At 41.5% G+C, this 12,738-nt stretch overlaps 1 protein-coding gene across 2 annotated transcripts in view; it reads left to right on the top strand.

Moving 5' to 3' along the window:
• RASGRF1 (Ras protein specific guanine nucleotide releasing factor 1) overlaps window positions 1–12,738 on the top strand; it is a 109,005-nt gene that overhangs the window by 29,824 nt on the left and 66,443 nt on the right. For both annotated transcript variants that reach the window (XM_069766478.1, XM_069766477.1), the window contains exon 3: window positions 2,943–3,090. In XM_069766478.1, coding sequence (XP_069622579.1) covers window positions 2,943–3,090 — 148 coding nt within the window. The remainder of the gene's footprint in view (window positions 1–2,942; window positions 3,091–12,738) is intronic.

Here is a 12,738-nt window from a genome sequence, read left to right as displayed (position 1 = left end):
ACCATTTAATATAATGAAATATTGTAATTATATAGTCCGCATGATGCATTTTACATTATATGTCACTGCGTCAGATATTTGCTCCATTGATTTTTAATTTTGTACTAATGGAGGGGGGTGGGGGGGTTAGTTCCCCCAAACATAGAGATTTGTTTAAAACCCTCACCCCCTACACACCCTTATTGCTCCTGTTTTCCCTGGTAATATTACCTAAAATGGTTATTTTAATGATGTTTCCAGCAGGTTAAAAGCTATATTAATTCCCTAGACAGGGTCAAGGTCAAAATTAAATAATAATTTAGGCATATAAGAAAGTGGTGAAGGGTTGTCACTAATCTTAATTTTTTTATTTTATTTGGAGTCTAACAATTTTAGGAAGAAGCGGAAGGGATTTACCGTATATACTCGAGTATAAGCCGACCCGAGTATAAGCCGACCCCCCTAATTTTGCCACCAAAAACCTTGGAAAACTTAATGACTCACGTATAAGCCTGGGGTGGGAAATACAGCAGCTACTGGTAAATGTCAAAAGTAAAACTAGATACCAATAAAAGTAAAATTAATTGAGACATCAGTAGGTTAAGTGTTTTTGAATATCCATATTGAATCAGGAGCCCCATATAATGCTCCATAAAGTTTATGATGGCCCCATAAGATGCTCCATATTAAAATATGCCCCATATAATCCTGCATAAAGGTTAATAATGTGTTGTGAATTCAGCTTTTGGGCTCCCTCCGGTGGTTGTAGAGGGTAATGCAGTTGTGCCTGGACTGCAGGAGTGGACAGGTGTATCTACTAATTGCAAAACTGACTGGGGTATATAGCTTTGCTGGATCCTTTAGTCAGTGCCAGTTGTCCATTGTTCTTGAAGGATTCACTTCCCTGCTGGTCTCTCCAGTTTGCTGTGTTTTTCTACAAAGATAAGTCCTGGCTTTGTTTTTGCTGTCCACCTGCAGTGGACCTTATAGTTCTGTGCATTTTCATGTTTTTGTCTTGTCCAGCTTGGTCTGTGAAGGATTTTTTGCAGCCTAGCTATTTCTCTGGAGATGCTGATATACCCCCCATGTCTTTAGTCAGATGTGGTGATCCGTATTTTCTGTGGTGGATATTTTCTAGTGTTTTATACTGACCGCATAGTACTCTGTTCTATCCTTTCTTTTTAGCTAGTATGGCCTCCTATGCTAAAATCTGATTTCATATCTGCGTATGTTATTTCCCTCTCCTCTCATAGTTAATATTTGTGGGGGGCTATCTATCCTTTGGGGATTTTCTCTGAGGCAAGATAGGTTTCCTGCTTCTGTCTTTAGGGGTAGTTAGATCTTAGGCTGTGCCGAGGGGTCTAGGGAGTGTTAGGTACCCCCCACGGCTACTTTTAGTTGCGCTGCTAGGTTCAGGGTTTGCGGTCAGTACAGGGACCACCTTCTCCAGAGTACGTCTCATGCTGCTCCAAGGCCACCAGATCATAACAATAATGGCCCCATAAGATGCTCCATAAAGATATTTGCCCAATATAATGCTGCACAAATGTTGATTATGGCCCCATATGATGCTCCATAAAGATATTTGCCCAATATAGTGCTGCACAAACCTTGATTATGGCCCCATAAGATGCTCCATACAGACACTTGCCCCATATAATGCTCCACAAACGTTAATTATGGCCCCATAAGATGCTCCATAAAGATATTTGCCCCATATAGTGCTGCACAAACGTTATGGCCCCATAAGATGCTCCATACAGACACTTGCCTCATATAGTGCTGCACAAACGTTATGGCCCCATAAGATGCTCCATACAGACACTTGCCTCATATAGTGCTGCATAAACGTTGATTATGGCCCCATACAGACACTTGACCCATATAATGCTGCACAAACGTTATGGCCCCATAAGATGCTCCATACAGACACTTGCTTCATATAGTGCTGCACAAACGTTGATTATGGCCCCAAACAGACACTTGCCCCATATAATGCTGCACAAACGTTATGGCCCCATAAGATGCGCCATACAGACACTTGCCACATTTGCTGTTGCTGCGATAAAAATCCGTCGCTCAGGCCCTCGGCACTTTCAATATTCACCTGACTTCGTTCCGGCGCTGCTCCGTCTTCAGCGTCTTCTGCACTGACGTTCAGGCAGAGGGCGCGATGACGTGGATAGTGCGCGCCCTCTGCCTGAACGTCACTGCTGAAGGCGCTGAAGACGGAGCGGCGCCCGGAACGGGGAGCAGGTGAATATCGTACAGCGCCCCCCTCCCCATTATACTCCTCTGCTCCTGGCGCGGTGCAGTCCCTGGTTCCCCAGCGCCGGCAGCTTCTTCCTGTACTGAGAGGTCACCGTTACCGCTCATTACAGTAATGAATATGCGGCTCCACCCCTATGGGAGGTAGAGCCGCATATTCATTACTGTAATGAGCGGTACCATGTTACCGCTCAGTACAGGAAGAAGCTGGGGCGCCAGGGAGTCAGGGACCTGCAGGGACCGCGCCAGGAGCAGTTGAGTATAATTAGACAGCCCCCGCTCCCCCTTCCCTGCCGACCCCTGGGTATGACTCGAGTATAAACCAAGAGGGGGACTTTCAGCCCCCAAAAATGGGCTGAAAATCTCAGCTTATACTCGAGTGTATACGGTAATTGTGGCCCTTTCCTCCCACCTCCCATTCCTATATCAGCAGATTGCTCTTTCTTTTAATGGAATCAATTTTGAAAAGTGGTTTATAGTAGGGAATTGTTATTCATGCACTAGTATCATAAACTTTCTATTGTAAAAATTCAGGCATGTAAACGTGATGAATTTATCTTATCTGTCCACTTTTGAGCAATGTATCCTCTGTTTATGCCATCTGTTCTCTAGAACAGCCATATTAGATTTTGTAACGCAGAATGCTGTATTCTCTCATGCATTAATTGTCTCTGTCTTTTCTAAACCTCCTCCAGCTACAAGACCTTGGTCACCGAGCATGAAGCGTTGATGCAAAAATACCTACATTTACTGCAGATTGTCGAAACCGAGAAGAAGGTTGCCAAACAGTTGAGACAACAGATAGAAGATGGAGAGGTGGAGGTTGAGCGCCTCAAATCTGAGGTGGGGTCTTTTTATATAGAGAGAGGCAGTTATATATTGCATTTCCAGTTTTTGAGTATTTGATCCCCCTCCTGCCATGGTAACCAATGTTTCTTATAACTAAGGGACCTTAGTTATGGTCTACTAATAGAATGTAAGTCCGCAAGGACAGGGTCCTCTCCCCTCTGTACCAGTCTGTCATTATAAATGTATTTACTGTAAACGATATCTATAACTTTGTACGTAACCCCTTTCTCATGTACAGCACCATGGAATTAATGGTGCTATATAAATAAATAATAATAATAATAACTTAATGGCAGAACTAGAAGGAATGTCCTTCCAACAATAAGTGACCTTTGGTGGTAAGAGGAAACCTTTGTAAACCCCAACTGAGTGCACCATAAGAGCTTGTCCCAACCCTGGGTACATAATATGGCATGCTTATAAATCAGAGGTGTAGTATGGGTTGATGGCAAACTATGGGCAGTGTATGGTGAGAATACAGAATTTATTATGCTGATGGCTTCAAAAAAGCAGATATACACCATAGGACCTAAAGGGAGAACACAACATAATTGTACTTTATTAGGAAACTACCAAAATGGTATTTCCCTGATATACAGTGGGTGAAATAAGTACTGAACACGTCACCAATTTTGTAAGTAAATATATTTCTAAAAGTGCTATTTGCATGAAATTCTTACCAGATCTCGGTAACAACCCATCCATTCCACGCAGGCAAAGAAATCACACCATATATGTCCATAAATATGTGTAATAATGAGAAATGACATGGGGAAAAAGTATTGAACATATGAAGAAAGAGAGGTGCAAAAAGCCTGGAAAGTCATGACACCATCTGAAATCTGTTAAAAAGCAATCCTTCCACTTAATGAAAAATAATATCAGCTGGTTCAACTGATGGCCTATAAAAAGGTTTCTCATTATCAAGGTGTCATTCAAGAAACATCTCATGATGGGTAAAACCAGTGAGCTGTCTCAAGACCCTTGCAACCTTATTGTTGCAAAACATACTGATGACATTGGTTACAGAAGAATTTGTAAACCACTGAAGGTTTCAGTGAGCACTGTTGGGCCCATACCCAAGAAGTGGAAAGAACATAATTTTACCATATACCAGCCACAAACAAGTGCTTCCCACAAGATTTCATACAAAGGAGTGAAAAGAATTAGCAGAAGAGTTGTCCAAGAGCCAAGGGCCACCTGTGGAGGGCTGCAGAAAGACCTGGAATCAGCAGGTACAATTTTTTTCAAGGAAAACTATAAGTAATGGGCTCAACCTCAATGGCCTGTATGCACACTCACCACACAAGACTTCATTGCTGAATAAAACGCATGTTCAAGCGCGTTTAAAGTTTGCTCAACCACATTTAGACAAGCCTGTTAAATGCTGTGAGAATACAGTCTGGTCAGATGAAACTAAAAGTGAACTATATGGATGCCATAACACACACAATGTTTGGAGGCCAAAAAGCACTTCATATCACCTCAAAAACTCCTTGCCACCAACTGTGAAGTTCGGAAGTGGGATCATCATGGTGTGGGGCTGTTTTTCAGCGTGTACAATACTTTTTCCCTGTGTCATTTCTCTTTCTTAGAGATAACTTAATTTACAGACATCTGTGGTTTGATTTATTAGCCTGTGTGGCTTGGATGGGTTATTACCGTCTCCTGGTGAGAATTTCATGTTAATAGCATCTTTAGAAATATATTTACTTAGAAAATCGGTGATGTGTTAAATACGTACTTCACCTGCTGTATGCTCTTAGGTGAATAATTTAATGTTCTGCAGCAACTAAGGCTGATTTAACACATTCAACTATCGCAGTCCAAGAAAAGACAGTGATGTCTTAACCGGCCCTGAGTCTCCTGACCCAAACGCAACATCCTCGTAAGCACATAAGGAGCGATTGCATTAGAATATGGAGATCTGCAGCCGCTCTAGACATCGCAGTCCATATTTAGGCTGTGAAGGTCGGATATGTGAAACCAGCCTATGTTTATGGCGCAATTCACTTTCATTCCCAGGCTCCTCCGTCTCAATGCTGCTGACTTCTATGCTTACAGTTCCTGGGCATGTGCAGTTTGCCCAGTAGTTCTGTGCCCAGTCAGTGTGTGGTTATAGGGAATTGATGTCCTATTGTTTAAATCAGATTTTTGTGTTACATGTATTTTGTAAAACTATTGGTCATATTTTTACATCATGATCTTTTTTACGTAACAAATTTAGTTATCTTGCAGTTTTCCCATTGGTCTATGGGACTTTTTGGCTCTTATATCCTGTCCTTTCAGGGAGAATTTTCAGCAGGCTCATTATCATCAGAGTCAGGATTACAATAGTAATTAATATTTCTTTTTCACAGATGATAATAAAGGATCCACCAATCAAAATAGGCGATTTTACCGCTGCCCTTGCCCCCTAACCTTCAGTCACCTTTGCACATGCTCACTAGATGCTTCAATTCCAAAGCTGGGTCTGGAATCTGTTTATTGTGGTGAATGTGCATGTGGATTTCCTGAAAAACATCAGAAAGTTAGTCCAAAAAAAAAATCCCCATTGTCCGTCATGAAAATTGCAAGATTTCTATTTTATAATTTGAACACAGATCGTGATATGAGAAAAAAAACATAATGTAAAAAAATATATATGGTTTAAAACAGGTCATTTCCTGATGACACATTCCCTGCAATGCTCTATTGTGCTGAGCGCTGTGTACTTTTCATGTAGTGCTCCCTTTGTGTTGAGATAAATAGGAGGAGGACATGGTGTCATTGGGATGTTATGTCGGTGTCACAGCTGCTGACACTTTGATGTGTTAATGAGAATTATTTGATATTACAAGCAAAAAATGTGAATATTTATGACGAGATTTTGTGCTTTTCATAAACAATTGCTGTCATTAACCTGTGAGATACTGGAGCAGTACGCAATGGGTTTTAATCAACCAAATCCTGAATCAAACCCCCAAGACTAAGTTCAGATGAGTTCAAAACTAATGCGGACAAGCAAAATCTGGACATAATTGGGTCCGTGAGCTGGGTGCAGGCGCCATCTACTATTTATATGTTCTAGTCTGGTCCGTAACAAATGGACAGACTGCTGCAATTTTATTCCATGTGGACCTGAGGTCCATGTGCTAAAGATCTCGTATGTAGTGTATATGCTGTCCGCGTGTGATCAGTTATGTAGATGGACATCACACGGACCCGAAAGACGCTCCTGTGAACTTAGCCTAAGTACAGTGCTAACAAAGGAAAAAAAACAATGAAAATGCAGATCTGTGATCCGTGCTGTACACATCAGTTTAAGAAAATCAGAAATCCATGCAATCATTAATCAATTAGCATTATTTAAATAGCCAATGAAAACTTTTGTGTTGCATTATAAAGAATACATATACAGCGCCTTGCGAAACTATTCGGCTCCCTGGAACTTTTCAACCTTTTCCCACATATCATGCTTCAAACATAAAGATACCAAAGGTAAATTTTTGGTGAAGAATCAACAACAAGTGGAGCACAGTTGTGAAGTTGAACGAAATTTATTGGTTATTTTAAATTTTTGTGGAAATTCAAAAACTGAAAAGTGGGGCGTGCAATATTATTCGGCCCCTTTACTTTGAGTGCAGCAAACTCACTCCAGAAGTTCATTGTGGATCTCTGAACGATCCAATGTTGTCCTAAATGCCTAATGATGATAAATATAATCCACCTGTGTGTAATCAAGTCTCCGTATAAATGCACCTGCTCTGTGGTAGTCTCAGGCTATGTGCACACGTTCAGGTTTTTTCGCGGTAAAAACGCTATAAAAACTCATTAAAAACGCATACATTATGCATTCTATCATTTAGAATGCATTCTGCATGTTATGTGCACATGGATGCGTTTTTTTCCACGAAAAAAACGCATCGCGGTAAAAAAATGAGCATGTTCATTATTTTTGCGGATTTTCTGCGTTTTTCCCGCAATTCTATGCATTTGGGAAAAAACGCACAAAAAACGCGTCAAAATCGCGGTAAAAACGCATGCGGATTTCTGGCAGAAATGTCCGGTTTTTGTCAGGAAAATTTCTGCAAGAAATCCTGACGTGTGCACATACCCTCAGGGTTCTGTTTGAAGCACAGAGAGCATCATGAAGACCAAGGAACACAACAGGCAGGTCCGTGATAGTGTTGTGGAAAAGTTTAAAGCCAGATTTGGATACAAAATGAATTCCAAAACTTTAAACATCCCAAGGATCACTGTGCAAGCGATCATATTGAAACTGAAGGAGTATCATACAACTGCAAATCTACGAAGACCCGGCTGTCCCTCTAAACTTTCTTCTTAAACAAGGAGAAGACTGATCGGAGATGCAGCCAAGAGGCCCATGATTACTCTGGATGAACTGCAGAGATCTACAGCTGAGGTGGGACAGTCTGTCCATAGGACAACAATCAGTCGTAGACTGCACAAATCTGGCCTTTATGGAAGAGTGTGCAAGAAGAAAGCCTTTTCTCAAAGATATCCATAAAAAGTGTTGTTTAAAGTTTGCAACAAGCCATCTGGGAGACACACCAAACATGTGGAAGAAGGTGCTCTGGTCAGATGAAACCAAAATCAAACTTTTTGGCAACAATGCCAAACGATATGTTTGGCCTAAAGGCAACACAGCTCATCACCCTGAACACACAATCCCCACTGTCAAACGTGGTGGTGGCAACATCATGGTTTGGACCTGCTTTTCTTCAGCAGGGATCGGGAAGAGGGTTAAAATTGATGGGAAGATGGATGGAGCCAAATACAGGACCATTCTTGAAGAAAACATGTTGGAGTCGGCAAAAGACCTGAGACTGGGACTGAGATTTGTCTTCCAACAAGACAATGATCCCAAACATAAAACAGAATCTACAATGGAATGGTTCACAAATAAACGTATCCAGACCTCAATCCAATCGAGAATCTGTGGAAAGAGCTGAAAACTGCTGTTCACAAACGATCTCCATCAAACCTCACTGAGCTCAGGCTGTTTGCCAAGGAAGAATGGGCAAGAATTTCAGTCTCTCGATGTACAAAACTGATAGAGACGTACCCCAAGCGACATGCAGCTGTAATCACAGAAAAAGGTGGCACAACAAAGTATTAAGTTAAAGGGGCTGGATAATATTGCACGCCCCGCTTTTCAGTTTTTGAATTTCCACAAAAATTTAAAATAAGCAATACATTTCGTTCAACTTCACAATTGTGTTCCACTTGTTGTTGATTCTTCACCAAAAATTTACATTTGGTATCTTTATGTTTGAAGCATGATATGTGGGAAAAGGTTGAAAAGTTCCAGGGGGCCGAATACTTTCGCAAGGCATTGTATTCACATAATCCTGTGACTCAGAATATGCTGAAATAAAAGATCAGCCAGATTTAGTATACCCGAGTTAATGTCCATGTGTTAAAAGTCTTTCCACTTTATGGTCTGGCATTCTTTGCTGATTTATCACGTTGTACATTGTGTATCTGAGCTCTGCCACCACTAGGGGGAGCTAACTGTATGAGTTTACAGTAAGCATTGAACTTAAAATCCTCACAGTGTGCAGTGAGCACGCTGTGAGGATTTACAGGTCCTAGAGCATATAGTATACAGCCGCACTCTTGAGGGTTCCTTCCAAATACAAGTTTATTATCATGCACAAAAAGTTCCCCACAGTGATAAATGACAAAAAAAAAAAAATTTCTAGCGATTCCTTTAACGTTTCGACCCGAGCCCGGGTCTTTCTCAAATTTGTAGGTTCAAGTGGTAGTAGAAATACATTGGAGATGAGCTGGTATTTCGTGTAAGGTAGTGGGCTTATACGAAATGCCAGCAGTGGGCATCTAGTCTTGCTGCTCTGTATAACTCTGACCCCATTCCTGATTAACAGCTTTCTGCCTATGCACAGTGTACACAGATAGCTGCCAATCAGTGGTGTGGGCGGGGTTATACAGAGCTCAGCATTCAGAGAACTGCTTGATCTGCAGCAGAGAAACCTGTGGGTCGTATAGTTTAGAACTTTAGATTACCTAAGAGCCTACTGGGTTTGTGTTTTAAAAAGGATAAAATTGGAATTAAAATGATATAATGCCTTTTGCTTTTAAATGTGATCAACTTTCTTACATGCTTGCTATAGGAAATATTTGCATTTCTAGAGCAACTTTATTTTAGAACTGTGCATATTGTCATTCCTATGTTATTCCTCCTGCAAATAGATGAATTAATTTAAAACTGTGCATTACCTCTCCTCTTGTTAGTAACTGGTTGCCCCACACTGTAGGCTGCTGTCACCAACATTTATTACACGAATCCTAAAACACCAGGTTGTCAATACACTGTGTTCCAAATTATTATGCAGATGACATTTTTCTCAGATTTTCCTAAATGGTCGATGCAAATGACAGTCAGTCTAATAAAAGTCATCACCTGTTAGATTATACATCGAATTTTATTAAAGAAACCTCCCAATGATAACAGTATAATCTCCAAAATGAATAAAAACTCAAAATGCACTGTTCCAAATTAATAGTCACAGTAGAATTTCTAAACATTTGATATGTTTTAACCCCTTCGTGCCATGTGCCGTACTAGTACTGCGCTGTGGGCCCTGCATTTGTGCCAGCCGCAGTACTAGTACGGCGCCGCCATTTTCCGGTCACCGCGTGGCATCGCGCGGTGATCGGGTTCCAATGGCTGCTGTCCCTAACAGCAGACCATCTCTGCACATAGCCCCGGGGGGCTGCACCGCCCCCCCCCCCCGGCGATTTTGATTTTGATTTTGATTTTGATTTTGATTTTGACTTTGACTTTGACCAGCCAATCACAGCGACATGACAAAGTTAAAAAAAAAAAAAAAAAAGCATGTGACAGGTTGTGATTGGTGCTGTGTGACGTCGCACCAATCACAGCTGTCACAGTAGGTGGGGTGATCGCCACGTCACCTCACCTGATTAACCCCTATGGCGCTGATTGGCTGAACAATAGCTTCCAGCCAATCAGCGCCAAAGGGGTTAATTTAAAATACCGATCACCGCCCTGCACGCCATCTTTCTCTCAGATTTGGCGTGCAGAGCGGTTGTCCAAGCCCCTCTGTCTGACCTGAGTGAAGGAATCCATTGGTGGCCAGTGTGATCAACCCGGCGATCTCCTGCCCTCCTGTGCTGTGCTGCTCTCCAGCTCCGTGCTCTGTGCTCTCTGCTGCCTGCTGTGTGAGGCCTGTGATCACAGCAGCAGCACCTCCCCCACTCCTTTCCCATCCCCCATCCCTGTTCCAGTACCCCCTCCCTCCCCCTCCCCCACCCTCCAATTGAATTTTTTGCGCACTTTTTTGCGCTTTTTTTCCTGTGTGCGGCGTCCCGCGCAGAGCATTCGTGCTCTTCCTGTATCCACAGCGCTCTGATCTGTATCGCTGCTGAGCAGAGACTGCGTCACAGGACTTTTTTTAGCTAGTTAGCATAGCGGACATTGCAGTCTAAGCGACGTCAGTTTTTTTTTTTTTTTACAAAAAAATAGTAGTTAGTACAGTGTAGTTTTAGACGTAACAAGGTAGCGCAGCCGGTGTCAGTGTTTGGTGATGTCCCTCCATCCCTGTTCCAGTACCCACCACCACCCCCTCCAATTCAATTTTTAGCGCACTTCTTTGCGCTTTATTTCTTGTGCGCGGCGTCCCGTGCAGAGCATTCGTTCTCTTCCTGTGTCCGCAGCTCTTTGATCAGTATCGCTGCTGATCAGAGACTGCGCCACTGGACTTTTTCTTTTTTTAGCTGCTTAGTGTAGCGGACTTCGCAGTCTAAGCGAATAATATAATAATTGTAGTTAGTACAGTGTAGTTTTAGACGTAGATTAGCTTGTGTCACAGCATTAGTGACGACCGATCTTTTTTTTCAGAGAAAAAAAAAATTGTACAGAGTAGTTTAGTGGTAGCGTGTTAGTGCAGCCGCCGTCACAGCGTTAGTGACGACCGATCATCTTTTAGAAAAAAAAAAATCGTACAGAGTAGTTTTATAGGTAGGGAGGTAGCGTCTTTTTGGCATAAAAAAATCTGCTGTCGCCGGATAATCTCTAGTGCATTAGGGGAGCGTACGTCACACTGCTAGTGGCGTTCGTTTTTCTTTTGTAAAAAGAATAATTAGTTGCGTCGCCTAATTTTTAGCGAGTGCATTAGGGGAGTGTACTTCACACTGTTAGTCGCGTTCGCTTTTCTTTTGTAAAAAGAATAGTTGCGTCGTCTAATTTTTAGCGCGTTCATTAGGGGAGCGTACGTCACACTGTTAGTGGCGTTCCGTTTTCTTTTGTAAAAAGAATAATTAGTTGCGTCGTCTAATTTTTAGCGAGTGCATTAGGGGAGTGTACGTCACACTGTTAGTGGCGTTCACTTTTCTTTTGTAAAAAGAATAATTAGTTGCGTCGTCTAATTTTTATCGCGTTCATTAGGGGAGCGTACGTCACACTGTTAGTGGCGTTCACTTTTCTTTTGTAAAAAGAATAATTAGTTGCGTCATCTAATTTTTAGCGAGTGCATTTGGGGAGCGTACGTCACACTGTTAGTGGCGTTCACTTTTCTTTTGTAAAAAGAATAATTAGTTGTGTTGCCTAATTTTTAGCGCGTTCATTAGGGGAGCGTACGTCACACTGTTAGTGGCGTTCACTTTTCTTTTGTAAAAAGAATAATTAGTTGCGTCATCTAATTTTTAGCGAGTGCATTAGGGGAGTGTACGTCACACTGTTAGTGGCGTTCACTTTTCTTTTGTAAAAAGAATAATTAGTTGCGTCGTCTAATTTTTATCGCGTTCATTAGGGGAGCGTACGTCACACTGTTAGTGGCGTTCCGTTTTCTTTTGTAAAAAGAATAATTAGTTGCGTCGTCTAATTTTTAGCGAGTGCATTAGGGGAGTGTACGTCACACTGTTAGTGGCGTTCACTTTTCTTTTGTAAAAAGAATAATTAGTTGCGTCGTCTAATTTTTATCGCGTTCATTAGGGGAGCGTACGTCACACTGTTAGTGGCGTTCCGTTTTCTTTTGTAAAAAGAATAATTAGTTGCGTCGTCTAATTTTTAGCGAGTGCATTTGGGGAGCGTACGTCACACTGTTAGTGGCGTTCACTTTTCTTTTGTAAAAAGAATAATTAGTTGTGTTGCCTAATTTTTAGCGCGTTCATTAGGGGAGCGTACGTCACACTGTTAGTGGCGTTCACTTTTCTTTTGTAAAAAGAATAATTAGTTGCGTCGTCTAATTTTTATCGCGTTCATTAGGGGAGCGTACGTCACACTGTTAGTGGCGTTCACTTTTCTTTTGTAAAAAGAATAATTAGTTGTGTTGCCTAATTTTTAGCGCGTTCATTAGGGGAGCGTACGTCACACTGTTAGTGGCGTTCGTTTTTTCTTTTGCAAAAAAAAAGATTTAGTTGCGTAGGGTAAATTTATACTTTTTTTTATACAAACTTATTTTTTACATCTGATTTCTCTGTTCATCTCTTTTTCTTGTTTCTTCTACATTTTTTCTCACTACTTGTTTTTTCTCTCTGATTGGTTATAATAAAGAGTACCCTATACACAAGCCCCACACATTACACGTGTAAAATCACCACTTACACACACATCCCCAGGGTTTTGGAAAAAAAAAATGGCCCATTTGTCAATAA

Source organism: Ranitomeya imitator, chromosome 4 (assembly GCF_032444005.1).
Source record: "Ranitomeya imitator isolate aRanImi1 chromosome 4, aRanImi1.pri, whole genome shotgun sequence".
Taxonomy (NCBI): domain Eukaryota; kingdom Metazoa; phylum Chordata; class Amphibia; order Anura; family Dendrobatidae; genus Ranitomeya; species Ranitomeya imitator.
The sequence above is the reverse complement of the archived record's forward strand: the minus strand, read 5'-3'. Positions and strand labels throughout refer to the sequence as shown.